This window comes from Malus domestica, chromosome 06 (genome assembly GCF_042453785.1).
Source record: "Malus domestica chromosome 06, GDT2T_hap1".
In the NCBI taxonomy this organism is placed as follows: domain Eukaryota; kingdom Viridiplantae; phylum Streptophyta; class Magnoliopsida; order Rosales; family Rosaceae; genus Malus; species Malus domestica.
Genome location: NC_091666.1, coordinates 28,891,955 through 28,917,918, shown reverse-complemented (window position 1 = coordinate 28,917,918; position 25,964 = coordinate 28,891,955). Strand labels below are relative to the sequence as shown.

Sequence of the window (25,964 nt, the reverse complement as noted above, 5' to 3'; positions counted from 1 at the left end):
TTCTGGGAAAAATTCAAACTCGCATAACTTACTCAATTCTCAACCATTTTTGCCCAACTTTATATGGAAATGAGGATCTTGAGGAGATGAACAAGGGTATACCTTTTGGGAGTCGAAAAATGGACGAGAAATGGCCTGAAAATGGTTTGAAAGTCTTGGCCTAAAACTCAACTCCTTGAACTTGCTTGTTCTGACATTAGTGCTTTTCAAACCTTGATTAAAGGCCTCAGGGAGTTGAATGGAAGCTCATACAACCTTCAAAACGTCGTGACTCGGTTGAGATCACGTCGGAGTAAACTTGTTCGAGTCGTACCTTCCGAGTTGCTCTGCATTGATCACTCAAAACTCAACCATTCAAGAATCGATTGGTATGGTTGTCTTCGTGCGTTAAAGGAACACAATGGTGCTAGTTGGAGGTTCGATCTATGAGTTTTGATACATGTTCTTGGTGATCACAAAGATGAGAGAGTTATGGTGAGGGAAAAAGAAGGAGATGAAAGAGAGAGTGATGACAAGTTCTGATTGGACAGAGAGGAGGGAAATCTGATTGGGGGAGAGATTTGGGGAAAAAGGTTGATTGGTTGGTGAAAGAGAGTAAGGCACGGGTCCAGTTTTAAAGAAGGAAAAGGATAGGGTTTGTACAAAAGTAATTAGACGAAATATATCCAAAGCAGTGTTTCTAACACTGATGAATTAACACGCACTTGTATACAATTCTACCTGTCATTTACATACTTTAACGTAACGTAAGTTTTTTCGTTATGAATCCGATTCGGGTCTAACTCGCGCTTACGTGATTGTAACAACAAATACTAATTAATTACGATAGCGAGAAAAATAATTTATAGCTGCATAAACACGTCCACGTCACTTTGCCAACCTGGGCATAAATGTCAATTTACACGCTCGGGAAGAAGTTACATAGAAAATTAGGAACGGGTCGTCACATCCAATCCAACCAACCATGATATGGTAAGAATGAAATGAAAATGCAAAAAAACGATTCTATTTTCTTTTCAAATTATCCAAACAAAAAATTCACAAAGGTCATCCTGGAAATTACCAAAAACTAAAGAAAATTGTTATTTTTACTCCAAGAGACCAATTCTCAAACTAAAAACCAAACAGAAAATTTAAAAAAATTGGTACAAGTGTAAAAAGATTGAGAAACAATGTCATTTGGGAGAGTGGGTACAAACCCAGAATACAACACCACTCACATGTCTCCCTCACACACTACTCACAGCCTCAGTTGCCTCTTCCCCTGCCCCAAATTTTCACTATTTTTTCTTCTCATTTCTCTCCTCTGTTGAATAATATAGAAAAACAGAGGAAAATACCAAGAAAAAAAACCAAATGAAGCACCGAAGAATCTGAACTCCTTTTCCTTCCGCTTCCCAATTCCCTACCCGAAATGGGGTTTTGAATCAAACCCAAATCTCAGAAATTCACACGGATTGCTTGGTTGCTTGTTTCAATGGCGGCTTCTTCTGGGTTGGTTGCAGAGGCGAACCCGGAAGTGTTTCAATGGCTCAAAACCCTACCCGTAGCTCCCGAGTACCACCCCACTTGGGCGGAGTTCCAAGATCCGATTGCCTACATTTTCAAAATCGAGAAGGAGGCTTCACAGTACGGAATCTGCAAAATCGTGCCGCCGGTGCCGCCTTCCTCAAAGAAGACCACAATTGGAAACTTGAACCGGTCTCTGGCTGCTCGGGCGGGGGTTTTGGGTTCTTCGGGCCAGAAATCCCAGCCCACATTCACTACCCGGCAGCAGCAGATCGGGTTCTGCCCTCGGAGGCCACGGCCCGTGCACCGACCCGTGTGGCAGAGCGGCGAGCACTACACTTTCCAGGAATTTGAAGCGAAAGCTAAGAGCTTTGAGAAGAGTTACTTGAGAAAATGTAGCAAGAAGGGAGGGCTTTCGCCGCTGGAAATTGAAACCCTTTACTGGAAGGCGACTGTGGATAAACCCTTTTCGGTGGAGTATGCGAACGACATGCCCGGTTCAGCTTTTGTGCCAGTGAGTGCGAGGAAAAGTAGTAGTACTAGTAAAGATGCAGGGGACAATGTGACTCTTGGTGATACTGCTTGGAATATGAGGGGGGTGTCGAGGTCAAAAGGGTCGTTATTGAGGTTTATGAAGGAGGAGATTCCGGGGGTTACTTCGCCGATGGTGTATATAGCTATGTTGTTCAGCTGGTTTGCTTGGCATGTGGAGGACCATGACTTGCACAGCTTGAATTATCTGCATATGGGAGCAGGGAAGACGTGGTATGGTGTGCCGAGGGACGCTGCGGTTGCATTCGAGGAGGTTGTTAGGGTACAGGGCTATGCAGGAGAGATCAATCCTCTTGGTGAGTTCAGGGCAATGTTGAATATTTACAGGACTGAAACAGTGGACTGTGAAACTGGCTGATCCTCTGTTTCTAATTGTGTTTTCTTTGTTTGAACTTTTTTCTGAAACTTTCATTACACTGTTTGTTTGATGTTGTTATGAAATGGTGCTGAATTTATGGGATGTTGTTCATTTAAGTTGCCTTTGTTAGGAAGTAAAGAGTGGGAAGTATTACTTGTTAAAATGGATGACTTTTACGCCGACGAGAGTGCATTCTTAGTTAGGGTTGGTGGTCTGTTATGTCTGAACTGACCTTTTGACTTGCGAGTACAGTATCAGGATATTAATTAAGGATTGCTAGAAAACTAAGAGTGGTTGATTTTGAGTATTTCTTTTGAAATTTGATGCATAGTTTTGAGAGTCAATGCTGCCCTCGTTTTGCATTCCTTTTTACAAATATGCAGTGTTTGTTTCTTACTTCATTTTCTTTGTACACTAAGAATTGCAATGTAATGCCGTGACTTGTCATTGTAGACTTGGATTGATTTTGGATACGCTTTGAGCGACTAACCCTTATTAGAATATGTCTTCCATCAGTTACCTTTTCAACCCTTGGCGAGAAGACTACTGTGATGTCGCCTGAAGTATTTGTCAGTTCAGGAATTCCATGCTGCAGGTAACTCCTTCATCATTGTTTTGTCTACTTCTGAATGTCCTCTTGTTGCCTTTAATGCCAGTGATGCTATCGGTTATGCTTTGATTTAATTTTTGAAAGAATCAGCAACGTGAACCTGTTTGATTTATGCCAACTCATATTTACCTTTGCTGTTTGATAAGAATAGGATTTTTTTCTTCCCTGGAAAGTTATATATGCAAATTGCCAAGTTGTTCTTCGTAGAAGTCGCCTGTAGCATTCCTAGAGTACCTCGTTGTTGTGGTGTCAATGCTTCCATGTATCTCTTACACCCTTAATTTGTTTTAATCAGGCTTGTGCAAAATGCTGGGGAGTTTGTTGTGACTTTCCCAAGAGCGTATCACACTGGATTCAGTCATGGTGAGAGAGCAGTGGTCTTTAATTTATTAGAATTAAGTAATCATTGTTCTTGTCTTTGTTTTTATATAAATGAAGATAACTGTATCATTTGTTTGAAATTTTACGTAGGATTTAATTTTGCGGAGGCAGCTAACATTGCAACTCCTGAGTGGTTGAGGGTTGCAAAAGATGCTGCTATTCGACGAGCTTCAATCAATTATCCTCCAATGGTGTCTCATTTTCAGTTACTTTATGATCTTGCTTTAGCATTGTGTTCAAGGTTTGTCCGTGACCTTTATGACATCCCTTCTGCCTAATTACATAATTATATAGTCAGACACACACACACACATTAGTTGACCAATTTATTGAGTTTGAAAATAGGGATTTCAATATTTCAGGAAAAAGCACGTTTAAGAATATAAATTGGTTGAAAAACATGCCACAAAGTTTTTATAATTTATTAAATGAACTTAGATGTGTTGTAGATTCAAAAGATAAACCGGGTGGTTAAGTGTATAGATCCCTCAATTATGTAATGCTCTCCTTGCAGAATGCCTGCGCGCATAAGTTCTGAACCACGGAGTTCTCGACTGAAAGATAAGAGAAAGGGTGAAGGAGACATAGTAGTTAAAGAGCTATTTGTACAGGATGTCATTCAGAATAATGACCTGCTTCATGTTCTTGGAAAAGGGTCACCAATTGTCCTTCTACCCCAAAGTTCTTCAGACCTTTCTGTTTGTTCAAAATTACGTGTTGGTTCACAATCAAGAGTAAACCCTGGCTTTTCCCAGGGCTCATACAATCTGAAGGAAGAAATGAAATCCTCAGGTTCAGTTTCTGATGGTCTCATGATAGACGGGCAGCAGGTTAAAGGTTTCTATTCCGTGAGAGGAAAACTTGCATCTCTAAGTGAAAGTAATAGTCTTCCCTCTTTAAGTGGATGTAATAATGTCTGCGGCCTGAATTTAAAGAGGTCGAACTTGAGCTGTGAAAGAGAAAGTCATGTCGAAGGGGAGGGGTTGTCAGATCAGAGACTGTTTTCTTGTGTTACATGTGGAATTTTGAGCTTTGCTTGTGTTGCTATTATTCAACCAACAGAAGAAGCAGCCAGATATCTTATGTCAGCAGATTGTAGCTTTTTCAATGATTGGGTTGTTGGATCTGGATTGGGTAGTAAGGCGTTCTCGGTTGTTACTGGAGATCCAGTTACTTCAAATGATGCTCCTTGCACAGGTTGGTTCTATTTGGATATTCTTCTTTTTTTGATCGTCTAAAATATGACCTGAAAGTAGGGCACAATTCACTTAAGGAATCATTTTTATTGTACCTACTGTTCCATGTGAACTAAGGCAAGCTCATCCGTAAGTTGTAGTTTTCAATAAATTTCTGTTAGTTGAAAATTAGTGTCGATTCACAGTTAAGAGTAAAGCCTGGCTTTTCCAATGGTTTATGCAATCTCCAGGATGAAATGCCCAACTTACATTTGTTACTGTACACAACTAGGCACCCCTTATTTATCCTTTCCCCCATGACTCTTCGAAAGATGCACCAACTATTATACTCTTAAGTTGAATTACACTAAGGCAGCCATATTTGAAGTTGAATTACACTAAGGCAGCCATATTTGTTATGTTGTATCTATATCTGAGTACAATCAGTGTTGTTCAAGTTTCTGTATACACTTGACCTGCATATTATTCTGTCTCCTCTGGAGATGTCTTTCTGTATATAATGGTTCTACTTTGCCTTTTAATAGAATTCTATGTGTTGAATGTTAATTTGTTTATTTGTCAAAAACAGGATTGGAGGAAAACAATGCCCCTAATGGTTTATATGATGTGCCTGTTCACTCTGGTAATTATCAAATCCAGGTGGTTGATCAAAGAAATGAAGTGGTTTCAAATACTGAAATGCCGAGAGAGACTTCAGCTCTTGGTCTATTAGCTTTGAATTATGGAAATTCATCTGACTTGGAGGAAGATCAGGTTGAAACAGATGCTCCTGTCTGTTCTGATGAACCAAAGGTGACAAACTGTTCTTTGGAAAGTAGATATAGAGACCAAAGTGCTAGTCTTCCTTCTGGGGGTACAAGTGGGGTTCACAGTCCCTCGTCACCAGGATCTGATTGTGAGAATGAACTTCGTCTCCAAAATTTTGATCACTATGCTACAGATGGACGTAAAATAGCAAATTTCAAGGATACCGGCCATCAAGACATTGACAGCTCTGCTGATTTCAGAACTAATAATTATGCTTCCACAGCAACAGGTTTTGGTAAGGCTATCGTACCAATACAGAAAACAAACACGTCATGTCATCCAGGATGCGATGAAGACTCTTCTAGAATGCATGTCTTCTGCCTTGAGCATGCTGTAGAGGTTCAGCAGCAGCTTCGTTCAATTGGAGGTGTCCATATTTTACTCCTTTGTCATCCAGGTGCGCTGTTGCCCTAGAAAATTTGTATAATAATAGTTTTCTTCGCATATTTCTTTTATTTACTGTTCAACTCGGTTCTGTGCACTTTGACCTGTTTAGTAAATATCGTTGAACACGAATATATACGAGATGGGTAGAGTTACTTTTCTAGTTTATACCGTTATCAGTTTATCAGCACTAATGAAAATGTTTTGTTAAGTACTGTATCACTGATGTGTTAAGATGATACTGACTTCATATTCATATGTCGGCCACTATGAATCCATACCATTTCCTTTGCTTGGTGGAATTTGTTTTACGAAAAAATAGAACTGCCATGGAAAGGAAACTTAGATACGTGCTATTTACAGTCTTGTTTACACCAAGAAGTTCTTCGGCTGGCTTGTTTTATTTACTTGTCTGGAACATTTCAAACTTTTAAGTAGCCAACCATTTTTATGGCTATGGCTATGGGGAAGTATTTGTCCTCTAATCATCTGTCTGATTATCAATAAAACATTTGCAGACTACCCAAGGATAGAGGATGAAGCCAAATCAATGGCAGAAGAGCTGGGAATAAGTTATCTCTGGAATGATATGGCATTCATGAATGCCACCAAGGAAGATGAGACGAGGATTAAGTTAGCTCTGGATAGCGAGGATGCCATTGCTGGGAATGGGGACTGGGCTGTAAAGTTGGGGATCAATCTCTTCTACAGTGCCAGCCTTAGCCGCTCTCATCTTTATAGTAAGCAGATGCCATACAATTCTGTTATATACAAAGCATTTGGCCGGAGCTCTCCTGCTAGTTCGCCAACAAGAATTGATGTCTATGGGAGGAGAGGTGGCAAGCCAAAAAAGGTAGTGGCAGGGAAATGGTGTGGTAAAGTATGGATGTCAAACCAAGTTCATTCTTTTCTAGTAAAAAGGGATCCTGAGGAAGAAGTAGAAGTAGCAGAAGATGAAGAAGAGCGGCCCTTCCGTGCTTGGGCAATGCCAGAAGAGGATGATGAGGTAAAATCAGAAATCACACGCAGAACTGAGAAGACAGTTAAGAAGTATGCTAGGAAGAGGAAAATGACTGCAGATACTCGGACAGCCAAGAAAGCAAAATGTTTTGAGAAAGAGGATGCAGTTTCAGATTATTCATTAGATGACAACTCTCATCAGCAGCAAAGGAGGCTTCCTAAGAGCAAGCAAGCCAAACATATTGAGAGAGGTCGAACCAAGAAAGCCAAGGGTATTGAGACACATGATGCATTTTCAGATGATTCAATGCAAGAGGATGATTCTCATCAGCAAAATGGGAGGATTCTTCACAGCGAGCAAGTTGAGTATATTGAGAGAAGTGATGTTTCAGATGATTCTGTGGGAATTGATTCTCATCAGCAGCATAGGAGGACTGCTAAAAGTAAGCAATTCAAGCCAGTAGAAACAGATGTGGTTTCAGATGATTCGTTTGAGGGTAGTTCTCATCAGCCGCGGAGGGTCCTTAGAAGCAAGACAACTAAATGCACTGGGAGAGAAAATTTGATTTCGGAGGATGTTCGCGGGTTTAGTTCTCATCAGCAACGAAGGAGCATTTCTAGAAGCAAGCAGGCCAGAGCCAGATTCATGGAGAGAGAAGATACCTCTCTGGACGAAACACCGGAAGATACTTCTCATCAGCATAAGAGAAATCTTCGAAACAAGCAAACCAAACCAGAGACCCGTGGGAAAATGAGACAAGAAACCTCTCGCCAAGTGAAACAAGGAACTGCTCCTCTTGTGAAACAAGGTACTCGCACTCTGAGAAATCAACAAACCCCTCAGCAAATGAAGAAGCAGACACCTAGGCTCCGAAATAATCAATCTGAGCAGAATAATCAGTCTGAGCAGAACAGCTTTGATTTATATGCTGAAGATGAGACAGAAGGTGGGCCTAGCACGCGCCTTAGAAAAAGAGCTCCTAAGCCCTCAAAAGTCCCTGGAACCAAATCAAAAGAGCAGCAACAAACTGCTAGGAAAAAGGCAAAGAATGCTTCAGCAGGGAAGACTCAGGCTGGCCGAAATGAAACAAAGAGGGAAGAGGATGGAGAATTCGTGTGTGATCTTGAGGGGTGTACCATGAGTTTTGCCTCGAGGCATGAGCTTTCCCTCCACAAAAGAAACATATGTCCAGTCAAGGGGTGCGGAAAGAAATTCTTCTCGCACAAGTATCTGGTGCAACATCGCCGAGTTCACACAGATGATCGCCCCCTTCGGTGTCCTTGGAAGGGCTGCAAGATGACATTCAAGTGGGCATGGTCTCGCACCGAGCACATTAGGGTTCACACAGGTGCTCGTCCCTATGTATGCGCTGAACCAGGGTGTGCACAGACCTTCCGATTTGTGTCAGATTTCAGCCGTCATAAGCGCAAGACCGGGCATTCAGCGAAGAAGAGTAAGAAGTGACTTGATGATGGAAAACAGATGTAATGATGTAACTTGACTAATGAATCTGTTGTTTCTATTGACAAATTAGGGTTGGTAGGAGAGAAGGATAGGGCTAGGGTTTCCAGTGTAATTGTAATTCAGAGTAACCATTGATTCTGATTTCCCTTGGGCCTTCATTTGGTCCATCCATTTGCTTCAACAAAGACGCTTGGAGATTAAGCACATCTTCTCTGAAGAGGGTCACATGCTAATCCTGTTTTAGTTGAATTTTCAAATGCTAATCTCATTCATTTGGATCTTGTTAGACTTGCCTCTTTGCGGTTACTGCCCATGAATAACATGTTCAGTATGTTAATGCCCGCATATGTTTCCGAATAATCTAACATGACATGTTATGTTGTTAGACTCCTGGTGCAATTCCATGTTACGTTGTTCGACTACTAGATATAAATCATGGCATGTTTCATGATTCCTTGTTAGACCGATCCATGGTTCGTGGATGGAACACGCGTGCTACTCTGTAGTAGTAGTTCAGCTGCTTTGTTTCCTTTATTTCAGTCGTAGATGAGTATTTATTACTAACTGTAGATCTAAGTGGGCTCGACAGTGCATTTACGGTCAACAATTTTGTTCAGTCGTACTCGTTTACACGATTAATTGACAGTTGATCTAGATGTAAGTGCGATTTCTACAATACATAAACGAATATCAATCGACCACCAGCACATGATTGCGGTTGGCCGGTGGAAAAAAATCTTTTCATAAACTGTCTGTGTAGGACAAACCAAAACAGATCATTTCATTTCATCTCATGTCAAATGAAGAATCTCATCTCATGCGACGTGTGATATTGAATCATCTATTGATAACGAGACGTTTACAGTGAGAAGGATAGCAGTCTAATCCCCTGATAAACGACATGTCGGCTCGGCCAGCATATGAACAAAAAGCCAAAAATTTAAAAAAAAAAAAAGGAAAAAAATACGTCTTATTTAAAATATTGTACACTCACACTCCTTAAACAATAGATACCATTCATTGCATTTGGGTGTTCCCACCAACCAACCAAAAAGCGTTTTTATTGAAAATTTTGTCGGTGTATTCAGAATACAGTTACATATATTATCAACATAAGAGAAATATATGGTTCAGTGTTGTTATTAAATTTTGGTGTAGAATTTTCTATTTTATTTATATTATAATATGTATATTATTTTCTTTATTTGCATAACAAGACATTTTCTACGAGTGAAAACTATCTGTTTTTCGTTTTTTAATCATGTGCTTTGTACGCCAAATATTTAAAATTATGGATCAAATCACATAACACAAATAAGATATCAAATATACACCAACCTGTCATATTGTGCTAATTTATATGGATGGTGTATATTGACACTTTGACAACCGTGCCGATTATACAATACTAAGTAAAAAAAACTTACTCACATCTTTGTACATTGGCAGAAGAAGCCACAATACCAATATATGCCCATATCATGTAAACTTCTCTCAAATAAAAAGAAGAGTGATGTTATTCCTATTCCAATGTCTTATATTTCCGCTCACCTTTTAATGAATTTTTTAATTATAAATTTGTACATTTACAAAAAGACTGATAAGGACATTAATTATCTTGTTTTGCTTAATTTAAAAAAAAAATAAAAAAAGTTGGGCATGGGAGACAATTTGTCTATTTTAAACCCTAACTCGTATTTTCATCTCCTTTCATTCAGAGAAAGTAAAAAAATATCAATGAACTTAGAAGATGACTTTTTTATTGAACATGTGGAAGATGACGTTTCTACGGAAGAGGTAGAAGATTATGTTTCCAATTAAAAAGGTAGAAGAATAATTTGTGTGTATGTCATTTAAATTTGTCGTTGTCGAATTCTTTTGAATTTGGATACCTTTGTCGTTTCCATTTGAATTTGCAGACCTTAATGGTTTTCATTTACATATTATTTGTTATATTTTTTAAGAGACAATTTTATAATTTCATATGTATGTATATATTAAAGGTTATTTTGGGAATAATAGTTGGTGGGGAAATAACATTTTAAGGTGGTGAGAATATAACGTGAGTGAAAAAATAAGACAATGAAGTGAGTCTAGTAACTCTAAAAAAGAATCAACTATATTATTTGTTACTATTATAATACGTAAAATTATACACCAGATAACGTCAATTATTCCGTATGCACATTAAAAACTTATTAAAAAAAAGAAAGAAAAAAAAATCCTCAAAAAGCGTTTTTTACGCACCAAATACCAAGTCCATTTTTCTCTCCCTCTCGGTCAAAGATAGTCAGTTCATTTTCATATCTGAAAAAGTTAGGGTTTTGAAATGTGGAGGGAGAATGGCACTCTCTGAAGCAACCTCTGTTGTTCCCCCAAATCCCGAAACCCCCAGCACCAATCACGCTCATTCCGACCAGGGGTCTCTGCCTTCCTCCCCGGATCCCGATCCCACACCGTCTGATCTAGATCATGCGGTCCTCGACGAGCTTCATAAACTGGATTTGAAAGAGCCGGTGGACGAGGGGGATGGAGAACCTGATGAGTTGCAGGAGCTGGATTCGACAGAGAAGGTGGAGGAGGACGGAGTTGGTGAGTTGCAGAATGTGGATTTGAAGGAGGAGGAGGACGGAGTTGGTGAGTTGCAGAAGGTGGATTTGAAGGAGGAGGAGGACGGAGCTGGTGAGTTGCAGAAGCTGGATTTGAAGGAGGAGGAGGAGGGCGGAGAGGGAGAGGAAGAAGAAGAGAAGAGTTCCGGTGAGAGAGAGGTTGAGATTTTAAATGGAGAGGAAAATGAGAGGCAGAGTGAGCAGAGTTATCAGAGCGACGGAGGAGGCGGAGGAGAAGGATGGGGAGGAAATCAGGGGTGGGAGGAGGATGGAGGTGAGGTGGAGGAGAAGAAGGCGGAGGAAACTCAGGAAAGTAACAGAAGGTATCAGTACCCGGTGAGGCCGGAAGCTGAAGACTGTTCGTATTATCTAAAGACCGGGTCTTGCAAGTTTGGATCCAATTGCAAGTTTAATCACCCTGTTAGTAGGAAAACCAACCAGGTATTCCTCTTTTCTTTCGATTATTCGGTTGAAAGATTGGATTTTTTTGTTTATATTTGCCCAGCCTCTGTTAGTTTCAGCTGAAATTCTGCAGCAAAGCCATTTATGTGTTTACATTTGTAGAGATGTAGCTGAAAATGGTGTTCTTTTCGTTTACATACATTTTCAATGAGATTTTGCGTTAAAGAATGGTGATGGCGAACTCTGAGTGGCTTAGACTGTATGATTAGAACATTTCTGCTATTGGTTCTCACTTTCGGTTTACTGGTCTTTTGATTTGTTCATATTGAAGGTGCCTAGGGAAAGGGTAAAGGATGAGTCGGCAGAGAATCCAAGCCAGACGGAATGCAAGGTTATTATTGTTGTGATTCTCGGAAATTTTTATATTTGAAATTATGGTTTTTACTGAAATTATTTGATCAAAATGTCACAAATCAGTATTGTTGTACTTATATGCGCAAATGGAAGCAAATTCTAACAAAGTACCAATATCAATGTCGTAGGTGAAAACTAAAACAAACAATCTCAAACTAATGCAAGAGATTTACGTGGTTCGGTGTAAAGCCTATGTCCACGTGCGAAGCACGGCGAAAAATTTCACTAAACAAACAGAGATTACAAAAGAGTATTTAAACTCTCACAACTAAAATCCCACAAATTACAAATCCTAAACCAAACGAGTAGAGAACCCCAAAACTGACAGAGAAGATTCTCCCAAATTGCTCTCTAACTCACAAACTCACAAATTGACTCTTACTAAATTACCACACGAATGAGCCACACAAAATACACTAACCCTAAGGTCCTATTTATAGTGCATAGGATTTAGGTTACAATAAGAATACTAATAGGAAGTAAATACAAATCCTAATCAAATAGATAATTAACAAAATCTCTTCACCAAGGAAACCAACTAATAAGTCAAAATCCAAACCCAAATAGGGCACCAAAACCAAATAGGTAACACAAACTTAATTTTTTTGCATCATCCTAAATGGGGGTAAGTGTCTTCGCCCATGAGCGGTAGGTCTCGGGTTCGAGACTTAGGAGTAGGCTCTCCATAAATGGGGGTAAGGCTAGCCGACATTCACCTCTCCCAGACCCTGCGTAAAGCGGGAGCCTTGTGCACTAGGTACGACCTTTATCCTAAATGGGGGTAAGGCTAGCCGACATTCATCTCTCCCAGACCCTGCGTAAAGCGGGAGCCTTGTGCACTGGGTACGACCTTTTAGAGGTCGCACTTGGTGCGATGGCAAGTGCCTTCGCCCATGAGCGGTAGGTCTCGGGTTCGAGACTTGGGAGCAGCCTCTCCATAAATGGGGGTAAGGCTGGCCGACATTCACCTCTCCCAGACCCTGCGTAAAGCGGGAGCCTTGTGCACTGTGTACGACCTTTATCCTAATTTTGAGCCGTAAAACCCAACAAGTATATTATGTTTTAGTTCATGTATTTGTTATCCTAGTGGTCATTGTTATGATTGGTATTTTTCTGAGTCCGTTTGTCTAAAATATTAGGTTGGCATGCATAACCGAATAAAAAAGCTAAAATCTTCTATCTTGTAGCTAGTACAGAATCCTGAAATCTTGAACTTTATTTGCCTATATCGTATGGGGAGGCAAGTCATCTGTCTTGATCAAATTATAGCAAGTTGGTAACTACCTAGAAAATCTCCACCGGATGGGTTTTCATCAAATTGTATGCTTTTTCACGACATTCTCTTATTCCTTTTATAAAGTAATTACAAATTTGCTTTCAGATGTCAGTAACAGTTTCTTCCCTTTGTGCCTTATATTCAAATATCTGCAATGTGTATGGCGGTGGACTGGTAACAGTTTCATGATGGTATAACACTTGAGCTTGTTGCAGTATTACTTGAGGTCAGGGGGATGCAAGTATGGGAAAGATTGCAGATACAGCCACAGCAAAGTGAAACCTTCTGTAGCTCCAGTTCTTGAGCTTAACTTTTTGGGCCTGCCAATTCGACCGGTATACACTTTATATCTAAATTGCTAAGTTTTGAGAAATTAATATGTAATCACCATTTTTAAGACTTTATCTTGGCTTAAATTTTTATTATTTTTTGGTTTTTTAGAGCTATTATCATGTCTCGGTCAGTTTCTGTGAATATTTATGTTTACTTATTACAGGGTGAGAGAGAGTGTCCCTACTATATGCGAACTGGCTCCTGCAAGTATGCATCAAACTGCAGGTTTAACCACCCTGATCCTACAGCTATAGGAGGATCTGATCCCCCATCTGGAGTTGGCAAAGATGGTCCTGCATCGTTACAAGTTGCATCACAATTAACAGTGGCACCGTGGTCTGCACCACGGCCATTGAATGAGGCTCCAGTTTACACACCAATGATGATTCCACCACCTCAAGGGGTTTCTTCTCAAAATTCAGAATGGAATGGTTGTCGGGTACTTTTACTTAACACTCCCTTTTTATAGTCTCGTGTTTGAATAACTGTGATCACTTTGGTATACTAGTTTACAGTTTATGAGGGATAAGTGATCAATATCTTTTTGGATGTTAAACTTTCTTATACTTTTCGGCCATGCTTTTTATTCATTTTTGGCTCATAAATCTAATAATTTGCTCATGCACAGATGCTATGAATTTATCCTATAACCAGGACTTAAAGTTCCAAATAGTTTGACAATTTGCTGTCTGCAATAGTTGTAGTAATTTGTTTAGTTGATATTCCTGCGTACGAAGCTTGTTAATTGGCATCCATATTAGTTTCTGATATCCCTAATATTAATTGTCATGCCAATTGTTTTTCTGTTTGCACCTTTAGGCTCCAGCATATATACCAGAAAGCAGCATGCCTGCATGTCCACCGTATATGATGAACAACTCAGTGACTGAAACCAACGTCTACAAACAATATCCACTCCAGAATCAAGTTGAAGAGTTCCCAGAAAGACCTGGCCAACCTGATTGCAGTTATTTCTTAAGAACAGGAGATTGCAAGTTTAAATCTAATTGCAAATATCACCATCCAAAAACTCAGACTGCCGTAGCCCCCCTATTCACACTCAGTGACAAAGGCCTGCCGTTGAGACCAGTAAGCTCTTCTTTTGACCGTGTTTGGTAATGAGTTCCTGATTTCGGAATATGACCTTAGAAAGGGTTTTTTTCTTTTCACTTTGTTCCTGAATCATAAAGATTATTGACTAATTGTTGTCTCCCCTCCCCTCGATGATGAGAGCCTCTGTTTGATTACATATTACATGATTGCATGTCATTGATCACACAAAATTTGTTTCAAAATCCAGGATCAGAACATTTGCACACATTACAGTCGCTACGGCATTTGCAAATTTGGGCCAGCTTGTAAATTTGACCACTCGTCACATATATCATCTTCAACTACATCTGGTCCTGATCATCAACTTCCTTATGGTGACTGGGCGACTACTAATGGGGCGGGAATAGCTGGGAGCAGAAGTGGAACTGATGGTACAAGTCAGCCGCAGCCTGTGCAATAAGTTATGCATGAATGCTTGCCTAGAGCACAGGGTTTGCATCACCGAGGACATGTGCAATCTCTCTTTTGGTAAATTTAATCTTAGAAATGTATCAAACCCTTTCACGCGATGACACAAACTTTTTAGTTGTGAATGAAACGTGTAAATGATTTCTTATCCATGTCACTTTACCGGAAAATACAAGTTTAGTCAGGGAATATCCTTTCAATTTCGTCGTCGTTGCCTATTCCCCGAGCATCTTCAAGTGGCTTGGTTGTTGATCTCACTCCATAAATTTCTGCCGGCAGCTTCTGTTGTGTATCGAACTTGTTGCGGCGTTTGCGTTGTCTGTTGCATGTAACATTGATTAAACCTGCACATAAAACACCAATGAAAAAGACGAACCCATATTACAAAATAACATGTTTGTAGGTCATGGCACCGGAGGGGACCTGTGAAGGTGACGGTAAACTCAGGTCATATAAGTCAACGTATAAGTCAACTGAGGTAATATAAATTAACCCTTGACTCAAAATAAAAACCTAAACGTTGATTAAACTTGCATATCAAACACCATTGAAAAAGACACCCATATTACAAATAACATGTTTGTAGGTCACGGCACCGGGAGGGAATGTATGAAGTTGATGGTGAACTCATATCATATGAGTTAGTATACAAGGTCATATAAGTAGGAAGAGGATCCTCTCTTGACCTCAAGATGGGGCTCCTCATGACCACGAAATCAGGACCGTTCAAATTTAATCCAATGGTTGCAATTATTATAATTTTTAGAGGGTCCTCCTGTTTGGAGCCGTTGGATTAAATTTGAACTATCCGAATTTCGTGGTCAGAATGATCCTCATCCTGAGCTCAGGAAAGGATGCTCTTCCATATAAGTAAACCTTTGGCCCAAATTAAAAACATAAGATAATCAAAATAAGAGAGTAAGCGGTGTATTCAGTTAAAATTGAAATATTTTGAGAGTTATTAAATAGCTCAAAGCTTTATCGATTTATGATTCAGTTAAGATTTTGAAACATCAAGTTTTAAGTTTTAAAGTAGCTTAATGCTTTATAGGTTTATGTTTCCGTTGCAACGAAGGAAGAGGTGTTCTGGTAGAGGCACTGTAGCTAGTGCATCTAAGTACATGAGTATGCACTGTTCCAAAAGCAGCTTTGGAATTAAGCAATACAAACATGCCTCTGCTAGAAAAAGCAGACGACTTTGATTTAACCAGTCAAAACCCAGTTTCTACAATTAATCAACCAACTAAAACTCAATTTAATCCGTAATGATAATGTAGCTGCTAGCTGCTAGTTGCTAGTTGCAAGTTCACAGCAAACCCAGCAACCCAGTTTCAGCCGCCGTCCCCGCCAGCACAAAATCTACCAATGTTGCCAACGGGTGTTCTGCAACCGGTGTCATTTACAGAGTTGGTCGAAATCTATAGGTACTATCGATCCGGACTGCAATCGGAATTCCTTGAAGGCGTCGCCGTTCCCCTAAATCCCATTAACAACAACCGCGTCGATGATCAAAGTGGTCATCCACCGTCTATTCCGTCTCCTGCACCGTCGGATCTCGATCCTGAAATCCTTGAATTGATTCGGACACTCGATCCCGCCGTGATCGAATGGATTAGGAATCCCGACCCTGCCTTCCTCGATGAGATTCGGAAGAGTCGGGAATTGAGTTTGAAGGAAAAGGAGGACAAAGAGGGGAAGGAGAGAGAGACTCAAGAGGAAACTAAGAAGGAGAGAGAGAGCGAAAAGAGCGAAAGCGGCAGCGGGGGAGGAGGGAATGGGAACGGTGGTGAGGTGGTGAAGGAGGTTGTTGAGGAGAGTAGCACAAGTAAACGCTCTCGGAGAAGGAAAAACAAGCTGGTATTTCACTCGTCTTTCGCATTTAGCAATTGCATATGTATGTTTAGGGTTGAAAGATTTAGGCTTTTCGTGTTTTCCGGCCTCACCTCTCATTGTTTCAGCTGAGAAATGCATGTATGCATGTGTTATAGTATAAATAATGTGTTAATCGGTTAGTTTATTATGCCGTGACGATGATGTTTGTCAGCGGGATTGACTCGAAATGGAGACACATATCATATTTGTTAAAGATGAGGATTTTCTTTCACATGCTTCTTTGTAGTGAAATTTGTACGTGAAAAATCAGGACTTTGGGCCTGCATTTAGTGCTTGAGACATTAATGGCCTTGTATGATTGCATTAAGTATTTGTGTTGTTGGCACTTTGTGTTTCTTTGTGTTTTGAACTATCTAATATTTATTAGATGAAGGTGTCCAAGGACAAGGCAATGCAGGGGGAAGAGTTGGCAGAGAAGCAAGACCAGACCGAAAGCAAGGTTATTATCTATCTGAATTCCGAAGTTCTGGTTTTTACAGCAAGTGCTTGGTTTTCATGTTTTACATCATTAAGTTTGTTTTGCTTTGCATATTTGGTTTCAAGTAGTATCTTAACTTTTTGTACATAGCATTTGCATGTGTGTTTATGGTTGAAAGACAGACATTTCATGTTTTCTAGGCCCCAGCTCTCATTGTTTCAGCTGAGAAATGCATGCATGCATATGTTATAGTGTAAAGTATGTATTAATTGGTTAGTTTATTATGCTGCCGTTGACTTGAAAATAGAGGCATTTCTCATAATTGTTAGAGATGAAGTTTTTCTTTCACATGCATCTTTGTGGTGAAATTTGTACATGAAACATCAGGACCTTGGATTAACAAAAAAAATTGGGACTTTGGGCCTGCATTTAGTGTTTGAAACATTAATGCATCCGGCCTTGTATGATAGCAGGAAATAATTGTTGGCGACTTTGTGTTGGAGGTGTCTAACGACAAGGCAAAGCCGAGGGAAGGGTTGGCAGAAAAGCAAGACCAGACTGAAAACAAGGTTATTATCTATTCAAAGTTATGATTTTACAACAATTGCTTGGTTTTCATGTTTTACATCATTATGTTTGTTTTTACTTAGCACATTTGGTTTCAAGTAGTATCTTAACCTTTTGTATTTAGCATTTGCATACGCATGTTTATGGTTGAAAGATTGAGACTTTCCGAGTTTTCCCAGCCTTAGCTTTCATTGTTTCAGCTGAGAAATGCATGTATGCATGTGTTATAGTCAGTTAGTTTATTATGCCGCTATGATGATCTTTGTTAGCAGAATTGACTTGAAATGTAGGCACATATCATCTTTGTTAGAGGTGATGTTTTCTTTCACATGCATATTTGTTCGGAAATTTGTGCGTGAAAAATGGGGACTTTGAATTAACAAAAAAAATGGGGACTTTGGGTATGCATTTAGCATTTGAGACTTTAATGCATATGGCCTTGTATGATTGCAGGAAATATTTGTATTTTTTTTGTGCTCACTTTGTGTTTCTTGTTGTTTTCAACTTTATCATATTTATTAGAAGGTGTCTAAGGACAAGGCTAAGCAGCGGGAAGAGTTGGTAGAGAAGCAAGTTCAGACCGAAAGCAAGGTTAATATCAATCCGAAGTTCTGGTTTTTAACTTTTTGCTGCAACTACTTGGTTTTCCTGCTTTACATCATTAAGATTGTTTTACTTTGCATATTTGGTTTCATGTACTATCTTAACATTTTGTATTTAGCATTTGCATACTTATGTTTATGGTTGAAAGATTGAGACTATTCGTGTTTACCCAGCCTCAGCTCTGATTGATTCAGCTAAGAAAGGCATGTATGCATCTGTTATAGTGTAAAGAATATGTTAATCAGTTCGTTTATTATGCCGCGATGATGATTTTTCCAGCGGCATTGACTCAAAATGGAGGCGCATATCATATTTTTTGGAGATGATATTTCTCTTTCACATGCATCTTTGTGGTGAAGTTTGTACGTGAAAAAATTGGGATTTTTTATTAACAAAACAATTGAGACTTTGAGCCTGCATTTAGTGTTTGGGACATTAATGCATCCGGCCTTTTATGATTGCAGGAAATATTTGTGTTGTTGATGCTCACTTTGTGTTTCTTGGTGTTTTGAACTTTATCAAATTTATTAGAAGAAGGTGACTAAGGACAAGGCAAAGCAGAGGGAAGAGTTGGCAGTGAAGCAAGACCAGACCGAAAGCAAGGTTATTATCTATCCATAGTTCTGGTTTTCAATGCAACTGCTTTTAATGTTTTGCATCACTAAGTTTGTTTTACTTTGCATATATGATTTCAAGTAGTATCTTAACTTTTTGTATTTAGCATTTTCATATGTATGTTTATTGTTGAAAGATTGAGACTTTTCTTGTTTTCCCGACTTCAGCTCTCATTGTTTCAACTGAGAAATGCATGTATGCATGTGTTATGGTGTAAAGAATGTTATAACCGGTTAGTTTATTAAGCTACGATCACGATCTTTGTCAGCAGAATTGACTTGAAATGGAGGCACATGTCATATTTGTTAGAGATGATGTTTTCATTCATAATTTCATATGCAGCTTTGTGGTGAAATTTGTATGTGAAAATTTGGGATTTTGGAATAACAAAAAAATTTGGACTTTGGGCCATAATTTAGTATTTGAGATTTAATGCATCTGGCCTTTATCATAAGCTCGAAATATTTATTTTGTTGATGCTCCCTTTGTGTTTCTTGGTGTTTTGAACTTTATCTATTTAATAGAAGGTGTCTAAGGAGAAAGCAAAGCAGAGGGAAGAGTTAGCAGAGAAGCAAGACCAGACCAAAATCAAGGTTATTATCTATCCGAAGTTCTTTTTTATTGCAACTGCTTGGTTTTCTTGTTTTACATCATTAAGTTTGTTTTACTTTGCGTACATGGTTTCAAGTAGTATCTTCATTTTTTGTATTTAGCACTTGCGTATGTATTTTTATGGTTGAAAGATTGAGACTTTTTCGTGTTTTCCCACCCTCAGCTCTCATTGTTTCAGCTGAGGAATGCATGAATGCATGTGTTATAGTGTAAAGAATGTGTTAATTGGTTAGTTTATTATGCTTCTATTGATGATATTTGTCAGCAGGAATTGACTCAAAATGGAGGCACATATCATATTTGTAGAGATGATGTTTTTCATTCACATGCAACTTTTTTGGTGAAATTTGTACATTAAAAATTTGGACTTTGGATTAACAAAAAGAATCGGGACTTTGGGCCTGATTTAGCATTTGAGACATTAATGCTTATGGCCTTCTATGATTGCATGAAATATTTATGTTTTGGTGCGCATTTTGTGTTTCTTGGTATTTTGAACTTTATCATATTTTTTGGACAAAGGTGTCGAAGGACAAGGCAAAGCAGACAGAAGAGTTGGCAGAGAAGCAAGACCAGACCGAAAGCAAGGTCATTATCTATCCGAAGTTCTGGTTTTGAACTTTTTACTGCAACTGCTTGGTTTTCATGTGTTACATCTTGAGTTTGTTTTACTTCACATATTTTGTTTCAAGTAGTATCATAACTTTTTGTATTTAGCATTTGCATATGTATGTTTATGGTTGAAAGATTGAAACTTTTCGTGTTTAGCACTCTTTGTTTCATGCTTTAGCTGAAAAGTGCATGTATGCATGTGTTATAGTGTAAAGAATGTGTTGATCGGTTAGTCTATTATGCCATGATGATGATCTTTGTCAGCGAAATTGACTCGAAATGGAGGCACTATTTTTTGTTAGAGATGAAGTTTTTCTTTTACATGCATCTTTGTCGTGAAATTTGTACTTGAAAATTCGGGACTTTGGATTAACAAAAAAAAATGGGGACTCTGGGCCAGCATTTAGCGTTTGTGAAATTAATGCATCTGGCATTGTATTATTGCAGGAAATATTTGTGTTGTTGGTGCTCACTTTGTGTTTCTTTGTGTTTTGAACTTCATCATATCTATTAGAAGAAGCTGTCTAAGGACAAGGCAAAGCAGAAGGAAGAGTTGGCAGAGAATCAAGACCATACCGAAAGCAAGGTTCTGATCTATCTGATGTTCTGGTTGTTTACTGCGACTACTTGGTTTTCATGTTTAACATCATTAAGTTAGTTTTACGTTGCATATTTGGTTTCAAGTTGTATCTTAAAGTTTTGTATTTAACATTTGCTTATGTATGTTTATGGTTGAATGATTGAGACTTTCCGTGTTTTCCAGGCCTCAACACTCATTGTCTCAGCTGAGAAATGCATGTATGCATGTGCTATAGTGTAATTAAAGAATGTGTTAATCTTAATTGTTAGTTTGTTATGCCGCGATGATGATTTTTGTCAGCGGAATTGGCTTGAAATGGAGGCACATATCATATTTGTTAAGAGATGATTTTTTTCCTTTCACATGCTTGGTGAAATTTGTACATGAAAACTTTGGACTTTGGATTAACAAAAAAAATGGGGACTTTGGGCCTGCATTTAGCGTATGAGACATTAATGCTTATGGCCTTCTATGATTGCATGAAATATTTGTGTTTTTGGTGCTCATTTTGTGTTTCTTGGTATTTTGAACTTTATCATATTTATTAGATGAAGGTGTCTAAGGACAAGGCAAAGCAGAGGGAAGAGTTGGCAGAGAAGCAAGACCATACCGAAAGCAAGGTAATTATCTATCCGAAGTTCTGGTTTTGAACTTTTAAATGCAACTGTTTGGTTTTCATGTTTTACATCATTAAGATTGTTTTACTTCGCATATTTTGTTTCAAGTGGTTTCTTAACTTTTTGTATTTAGCATTTGCATATGTATGTTTATGGTTGAAAGATTGAGACTTTTCATGTTTTCCCAGCCTCAGCCCTCAATTTTTCAGGCTTTAGCTGAGAAATGCATGTATGCATGTGTTATAGTGTAAAGAATGTGTTGATTGGTTAGTTTATTATGCTGCGTTGGTGATCTTTGTCGCGCAATTGACTCGAAAAATCGAAATGGAGGCACTTATCATATTTGTTAGAGATGACGTTTTCTTTCACATGCATCTTTGTGGTGAAATTTGTAATTGAAAAATCGGTACTTTGGGTCTGCATTTAGCGTTTTAGACATTAATGCATATGGTCTTGTATGATTGTAGGAAATATTTGTATTGTTGGTGCTCACTTTGTGTTTCTTGCTGTTTTGAACTTTATCATATTTATTAGAAGAAGGTGTCTAAGGACAAGGCAAAGCAGAGGGGAGAGTTGGCAGAGAAGCAAGGCCAGACCAAAAACAAGGTTATTATCTATCTGAAGTTCTGGTTTTGAACTTTTTACTGCAATTGCTTGGTTTTCATGTTTACGTCATTAAGTTTTTTTGTTTTACTTTGCATATTTGGTTTCAAGTAGTATCTTAACTTTTTGTATTTAGCATTTGCATATATATGTTTATGGTTGAAAGATTGAGACTTTTCGTGTTTATCTCTCTTTGTTTGATGCTTTAGCAGAAAAAATGCCTGCATGCATGTGTTATAGTGTAAAGAGTGTTAATCGGTTAGTTTATTATGCTGTGATGATGATCTTTGTTGGTAGAATTGACTCGAAATGATGCACTTGTCATATTTGTTAGAGATGATGTTTTTCCTTCACATGCATCTTTGTGGTGAAATTTGTACGTGAAAATTGGTACTTCGGATTAACTGAAAAATGGCGACTTTGGACCTGCATTTAGTGTTTGAAACATTAATGCATCTGGCCTTGTATGACTGGATGAAATATATGTGTTGTTGGTGCTCACTTTGTGTATCTTGGTGTTTTCAACTTTATCATATTGTTTAGAAGGTGTCTAAGGACAAGTCAAAGCAGAGAGGAGAGTTGGCAGAGGAGCAAGGCCAAACCAAAAACAAGGTTATTAACTATCCGAAGTTCTGGTTTTGAACTTTTTACTGCAATTGCTTGGTTTTCATGTTTGCATCATTAAGTTTGTTTTACTTTGCATATTTAGTTTCAAGTAGTATCTTAACTTTTTGTATTTAGCATTTGCATATGTATGTTTATGGTTGAAAGGTTGAGACTTTTCGTGTTTAGCTCTCTTCGTTTCATGCTTTAGCTGAAAAATGCATGTGTAATAGTGTAAAGAATGTGTTAATCGGTTAGTTTATTATGCCGTGATGATGATCTTTGTCAGTGGAATTGACTCGAAATGAAGCAACTGTCATATTTGTTAGAGATGATGTTTTTCTTTCACAATCATCTGTGGTGAACTTTGTACGTGAAAACTGGTACTTCGGATTAACTGAAACATGGCAACTTTGGACCTGCATTTAGTGTTTGAAACATTAATGCATCTGGCCTTGTATGACTGGATGAAATATTTGTGTTGTTGGTGTTTTCAACTTTATCATATTGTTTAGAAGGCGTCTAAGGACAAGGCAAAGCAGAGGGGAGAGTTGGCAGAGAAGCAAGGCCAAACCAAAAACAAGGTTATTATCTATCCGAAGTTCTGGTTTTGAACTTTTTACTGCAATTGCTTGGTTTTCAAGTTTACATCATTAAGTTTGTTTTACTTTGCATATTTGGTTTCAAGTAGTATCTTAACTTTTTGTATTTAGCATTTGCATATGTATGTTTATGGTTGAAAGATTTAGACTTTTCGTGTATATCTCTCTTTGTTTGATGCTTTAGCTGAAAAATGCATGTATGCATGTGTTATAGTGTAAAGAATGTGTTAATCGGTTAGTTTATTATGCCGTGATGATGATCTTTGTCAGTGGAATTGACTCGAAATGAAGCACTTTTCATATTTGTTAGAGATGATGTTTTTCTTTCACATGCATCTCTGTAGTGAAATTTGTACGTGAAAATTGGTACTTCGGGATTAACTGAAAAATGGCGACTTTGGACCTGCATTTAGCGTTTGGAACATTAATGCATCTGGCCTTGTATGACTGGATGAAATGTTTGTGTTGTTGGTGCTCACTCTGTGTTTCTTGGTGTTTTCAACTTTATCATATTGTTTAGAAGGTGTCTACGGACAAGGCAAAGCAGAGTGAAGAGTTGACAGAGAAGCAAGACCAGACCGGAAGCAAGATTATTATCTATCTGAAGTTCTGGTTTTGAACTTCAATTGCTTGGTTTTCATGCCTTACATCCTTAAGTTTTCTTTTACTTTGCATATTTGGTTTCACGTAATATCTTAACTCTTTCTGTTTTGAGTGACGATGGGGCTTCTTATATGGTTTATCTGAAAGCTGGTAGGTTAGCATGCACAGCTGAACATGATCAACTCATAGGCGACGTGGTTATCTTAAACCTTTTATCTTGTAGCTAACTATAGAACGATGAGGGTCTTGAACGTGATCAACTTATAGTCGATGTGTTTTCATGACAATTGTATGGTGTTACATTACAATCACATATTCCTTTTTATACAGGATTACAATTAATTTTTAAATTGTGAATGACATTTCTTTCCCTTTGTAGCCTCCTATTCAAATCTGTGCAATGCGCATGGCGGCCTAGTAACAGTTTCGTGATGTTAATATAACACTTGAGCTTGTTGCAGTATTGCCCAGGACAATGTAAAGGGGAACCCTCTGTAGCTCCAGCTCTGGAACTTAACTTTTTGGGCCTGCCAATTCGTCCGGTATAAACTCTCAGTTTGATCTGCAAAAATATGAGGAATGAATATCTATCTATTCATGGTGCTTAATATTTTGTCTTTGCTATTTTCTTAGTCTGTTGGAGCTACTATCAAGTGTCCATGTATTCGCTGAATTATTATTTTAACGTATTACAGGGGAAGGCAGATTGTTTGCACTATATGCAAACTGGCACTTGCAAGTATGAAAACAACTGCTTGTTTAATCACCCTGATCCTACACCTTTAGAAGAATCTCGCCCACAATCCACTTATGAATCTCATGGGATTCATTCCGAAACTGCAGAATGGAATGATGTCATCACTCAGGTATTATACTCTTCTGTCTATTTACCTCTCATGATTTTGATGTACGAATTACCATTTTTTTAGGGATAATAGTCGGATCTTTTCGTGTTTTGATTTCTTTCTTTTCCTTCTCATGCCCTTTGAACATCTGGAAGTATGCTGAAACTGCAGAATGGAAAGGTGTCATCACTCAGGTTTTATAGTCTTGTGTTTATTTACCTTTCATGATTTTGATGTACGAGTTACCATTTTTTTAGGGATAATAGTCGGATCTTTTCGTGTTTTGACTTCTTTCTTTTCCTTCTCATGCCCTTTGAACATCTGGAAGTATGGCTGGGAGTGATGCTACAATTCCGCAACAGCCTGAGTTATAAGTATTGCATGAAACGCCAGCTAGAGGAGTTAATCGATTTGTTATTTTGAACTTGGAAATGTATCAAACCTTGTCACCCAGCTGCCAGCGGTCTTTCGGATGTAAGAACTTAATTGAAGCCGGAAAATGTAAATCATTTCGTATTTGAAGCGATTTTACTAGAAAATACAGGTTAAATTTGGGGAGTATCCTCTCAACTTTGCTTTGTGGTTATGGTCACTTCCCAATTATATTTGATTTGCTTGTTGGATAATCCTACCTACAGAAGTGATTGTGTTAACTATTGACCTCCAAACCAAACAAACCCCAACAATGGGGAAGAATTGCTGGATGAACTCAAACATTTTGTTTTTTGAACCAAGTTAGTGTCTACATAGAGATTATTTGATCCTCTCCTCGCGATGAATAATTCAACAACAACAACAACAACAACAAAGCCTTTTCCCACTAGGTGGGGTCGGCTATATGAATCCTAGAACGCCATTGCGCTCGGTTTTGTGTCATGTCATCCGTTAGATCCAAGTACTCAAGTCTTTTCTTAGGGTCTCTTTCAAAGTTTTCCTAGGTCTTCCTTTACCCATTCGGCCCTGAACCTCTGTCCCGTAGTCATATTTTCGAACCGGAGCGTCAGTAGGCCTTCTTTGCACATGTCCAAACCATCGGAACCGATTTTCTCTCATATTTCCTTCAATTTTGGCTACTCCTACTTTACCTCGGATAACCTCATTCCCAATCTTATCATTTCTCGTGTGCCCATACATCCCACGAAGCATCCTCATCTCCGCTACACCCATGTTGTGTACGTTGATGCTTCACCGCCCAACATTCTGTGCCATACAACATCGCTGGCCTTATTGCCGTCCTATAAAATTTTCCCTTGAGCTTCAGTGGCCTACGATGGTCACACAACACGCCGGATGCACTCTTACACTTCATCCATCAGCTGTATTCTATGGTTGAGATCTCCATCTAATTCTCCGTTCTCTTGCAAGATAGATCCTAGGTAGCGAAAACGGTCACTTTTTGTGATCTTCGTTAGAT

The 25,964-nt window shown here is 38.6% G+C and overlaps 3 protein-coding genes and 1 long non-coding RNA gene across 53 annotated transcripts in view; all 4 read left to right on the top strand.

Moving 5' to 3' along the window:
• Window positions 1–1,171: 1,171 nt before the first annotated feature.
• Window positions 1,172–8,426, top strand: LOC103437627 (lysine-specific demethylase REF6). Its single transcript, XM_008376113.4, has 7 exons — window positions 1,172–2,357; window positions 2,936–3,014; window positions 3,325–3,392; window positions 3,501–3,651; window positions 3,925–4,607; window positions 5,175–5,810; window positions 6,316–8,426. The coding sequence occupies exons 1-7, from the start codon at window positions 1,478–1,480 to the stop codon at window positions 8,220–8,222; spliced, it is 4,404 nt and encodes a 1,467-aa protein (XP_008374335.3). The 5' UTR covers window positions 1,172–1,477; the 3' UTR covers window positions 8,223–8,426.
• A 2,042-nt stretch (window positions 8,427–10,468) lies between these two features.
• On the top strand, window positions 10,469–14,980 carry LOC103400182 (zinc finger CCCH domain-containing protein 67). The gene is made up of 6 exons (XM_029103923.2): window positions 10,469–11,272; window positions 11,565–11,624; window positions 13,139–13,258; window positions 13,420–13,695; window positions 14,076–14,345; window positions 14,557–14,980. The coding sequence occupies exons 1-6, from the start codon at window positions 10,565–10,567 to the stop codon at window positions 14,767–14,769; spliced, it is 1,647 nt and encodes a 548-aa protein (XP_028959756.2). The 5' UTR covers window positions 10,469–10,564; the 3' UTR covers window positions 14,770–14,980.
• A 693-nt stretch (window positions 14,981–15,673) lies between these two features.
• The window catches only part of LOC103409694 (uncharacterized), a 54,533-nt gene continuing 44,242 nt past the window's right edge, over window positions 15,674–25,964 (top strand). For 19 of the 50 annotated variants that reach the window (XR_011582363.1, XR_011582361.1, XR_011582359.1 and 16 more), the window contains exons 1-12: window positions 15,674–16,634; window positions 17,038–17,109; window positions 17,562–17,657; window positions 18,178–18,246; window positions 18,790–18,861; window positions 19,398–19,466; window positions 20,008–20,073; window positions 20,612–20,683; window positions 21,226–21,297; window positions 21,829–21,900; window positions 22,441–22,509; window positions 23,016–23,084. Coding sequence is in view for 44 of the 50 variants with exons in the window: in XM_070824075.1 (XP_070680176.1) it covers window positions 16,143–16,634; window positions 17,038–17,109; window positions 17,562–17,657; window positions 18,178–18,246; window positions 18,790–18,861; window positions 19,398–19,466; window positions 20,008–20,073; window positions 20,612–20,683; window positions 21,226–21,297; window positions 21,829–21,900; window positions 22,441–22,509; window positions 23,016–23,084 (1,290 nt within the window). In the remaining 6 variants the exon portion in view is untranslated. The remainder of the gene's footprint in view (window positions 16,635–17,037; window positions 17,110–17,561; window positions 17,658–18,177; window positions 18,247–18,789; window positions 18,862–19,397; window positions 19,467–20,007; window positions 20,074–20,611; window positions 20,684–21,225; window positions 21,298–21,828; window positions 21,901–22,440; window positions 22,510–23,015; window positions 23,085–25,964) is intronic. The other 31 variants (XM_070824098.1, XM_070824099.1, XM_070824088.1 and 28 more) reach the window with 25 other exon arrangements.
• LOC139197211 (uncharacterized) lies at window positions 23,855–24,187 on the top strand. The gene is made up of 2 exons (XR_011582367.1): window positions 23,855–23,994; window positions 24,085–24,187. It is a non-coding gene; the product is annotated as an uncharacterized lncRNA (long non-coding RNA).

Bases quoted from the DNA above. Each gene is read 5' to 3' on its own strand.
- LOC103437627 (XM_008376113.4), top strand. From the start codon at position 1,478: ATGGCGGCTTCTTCTGGGTTGGTTGCAGAGGCGAACCCGGAAGTGTTT. The intron at 3,015-3,324 runs GTAACTCCTTCA...TGTTTTAATCAG, and splicing joins TCAGGAATTCCATGCTGCAG to GCTTGTGCAAAATGCTGGGG. The intron at 3,652-3,924 runs GTTTGTCCGTGA...CTCTCCTTGCAG, and splicing joins GCTTTAGCATTGTGTTCAAG to AATGCCTGCGCGCATAAGTT.
- LOC103400182 (XM_029103923.2), top strand. From the start codon at position 10,565: ATGGCACTCTCTGAAGCAACCTCTGTTGTTCCCCCAAATCCCGAAACC. The intron at 11,625-13,138 runs GTTATTATTGTT...AGCTTGTTGCAG, and splicing joins CAAGCCAGACGGAATGCAAG to TATTACTTGAGGTCAGGGGG. The intron at 14,346-14,556 runs GTAAGCTCTTCT...TTCAAAATCCAG, and splicing joins AAGGCCTGCCGTTGAGACCA to GATCAGAACATTTGCACACA.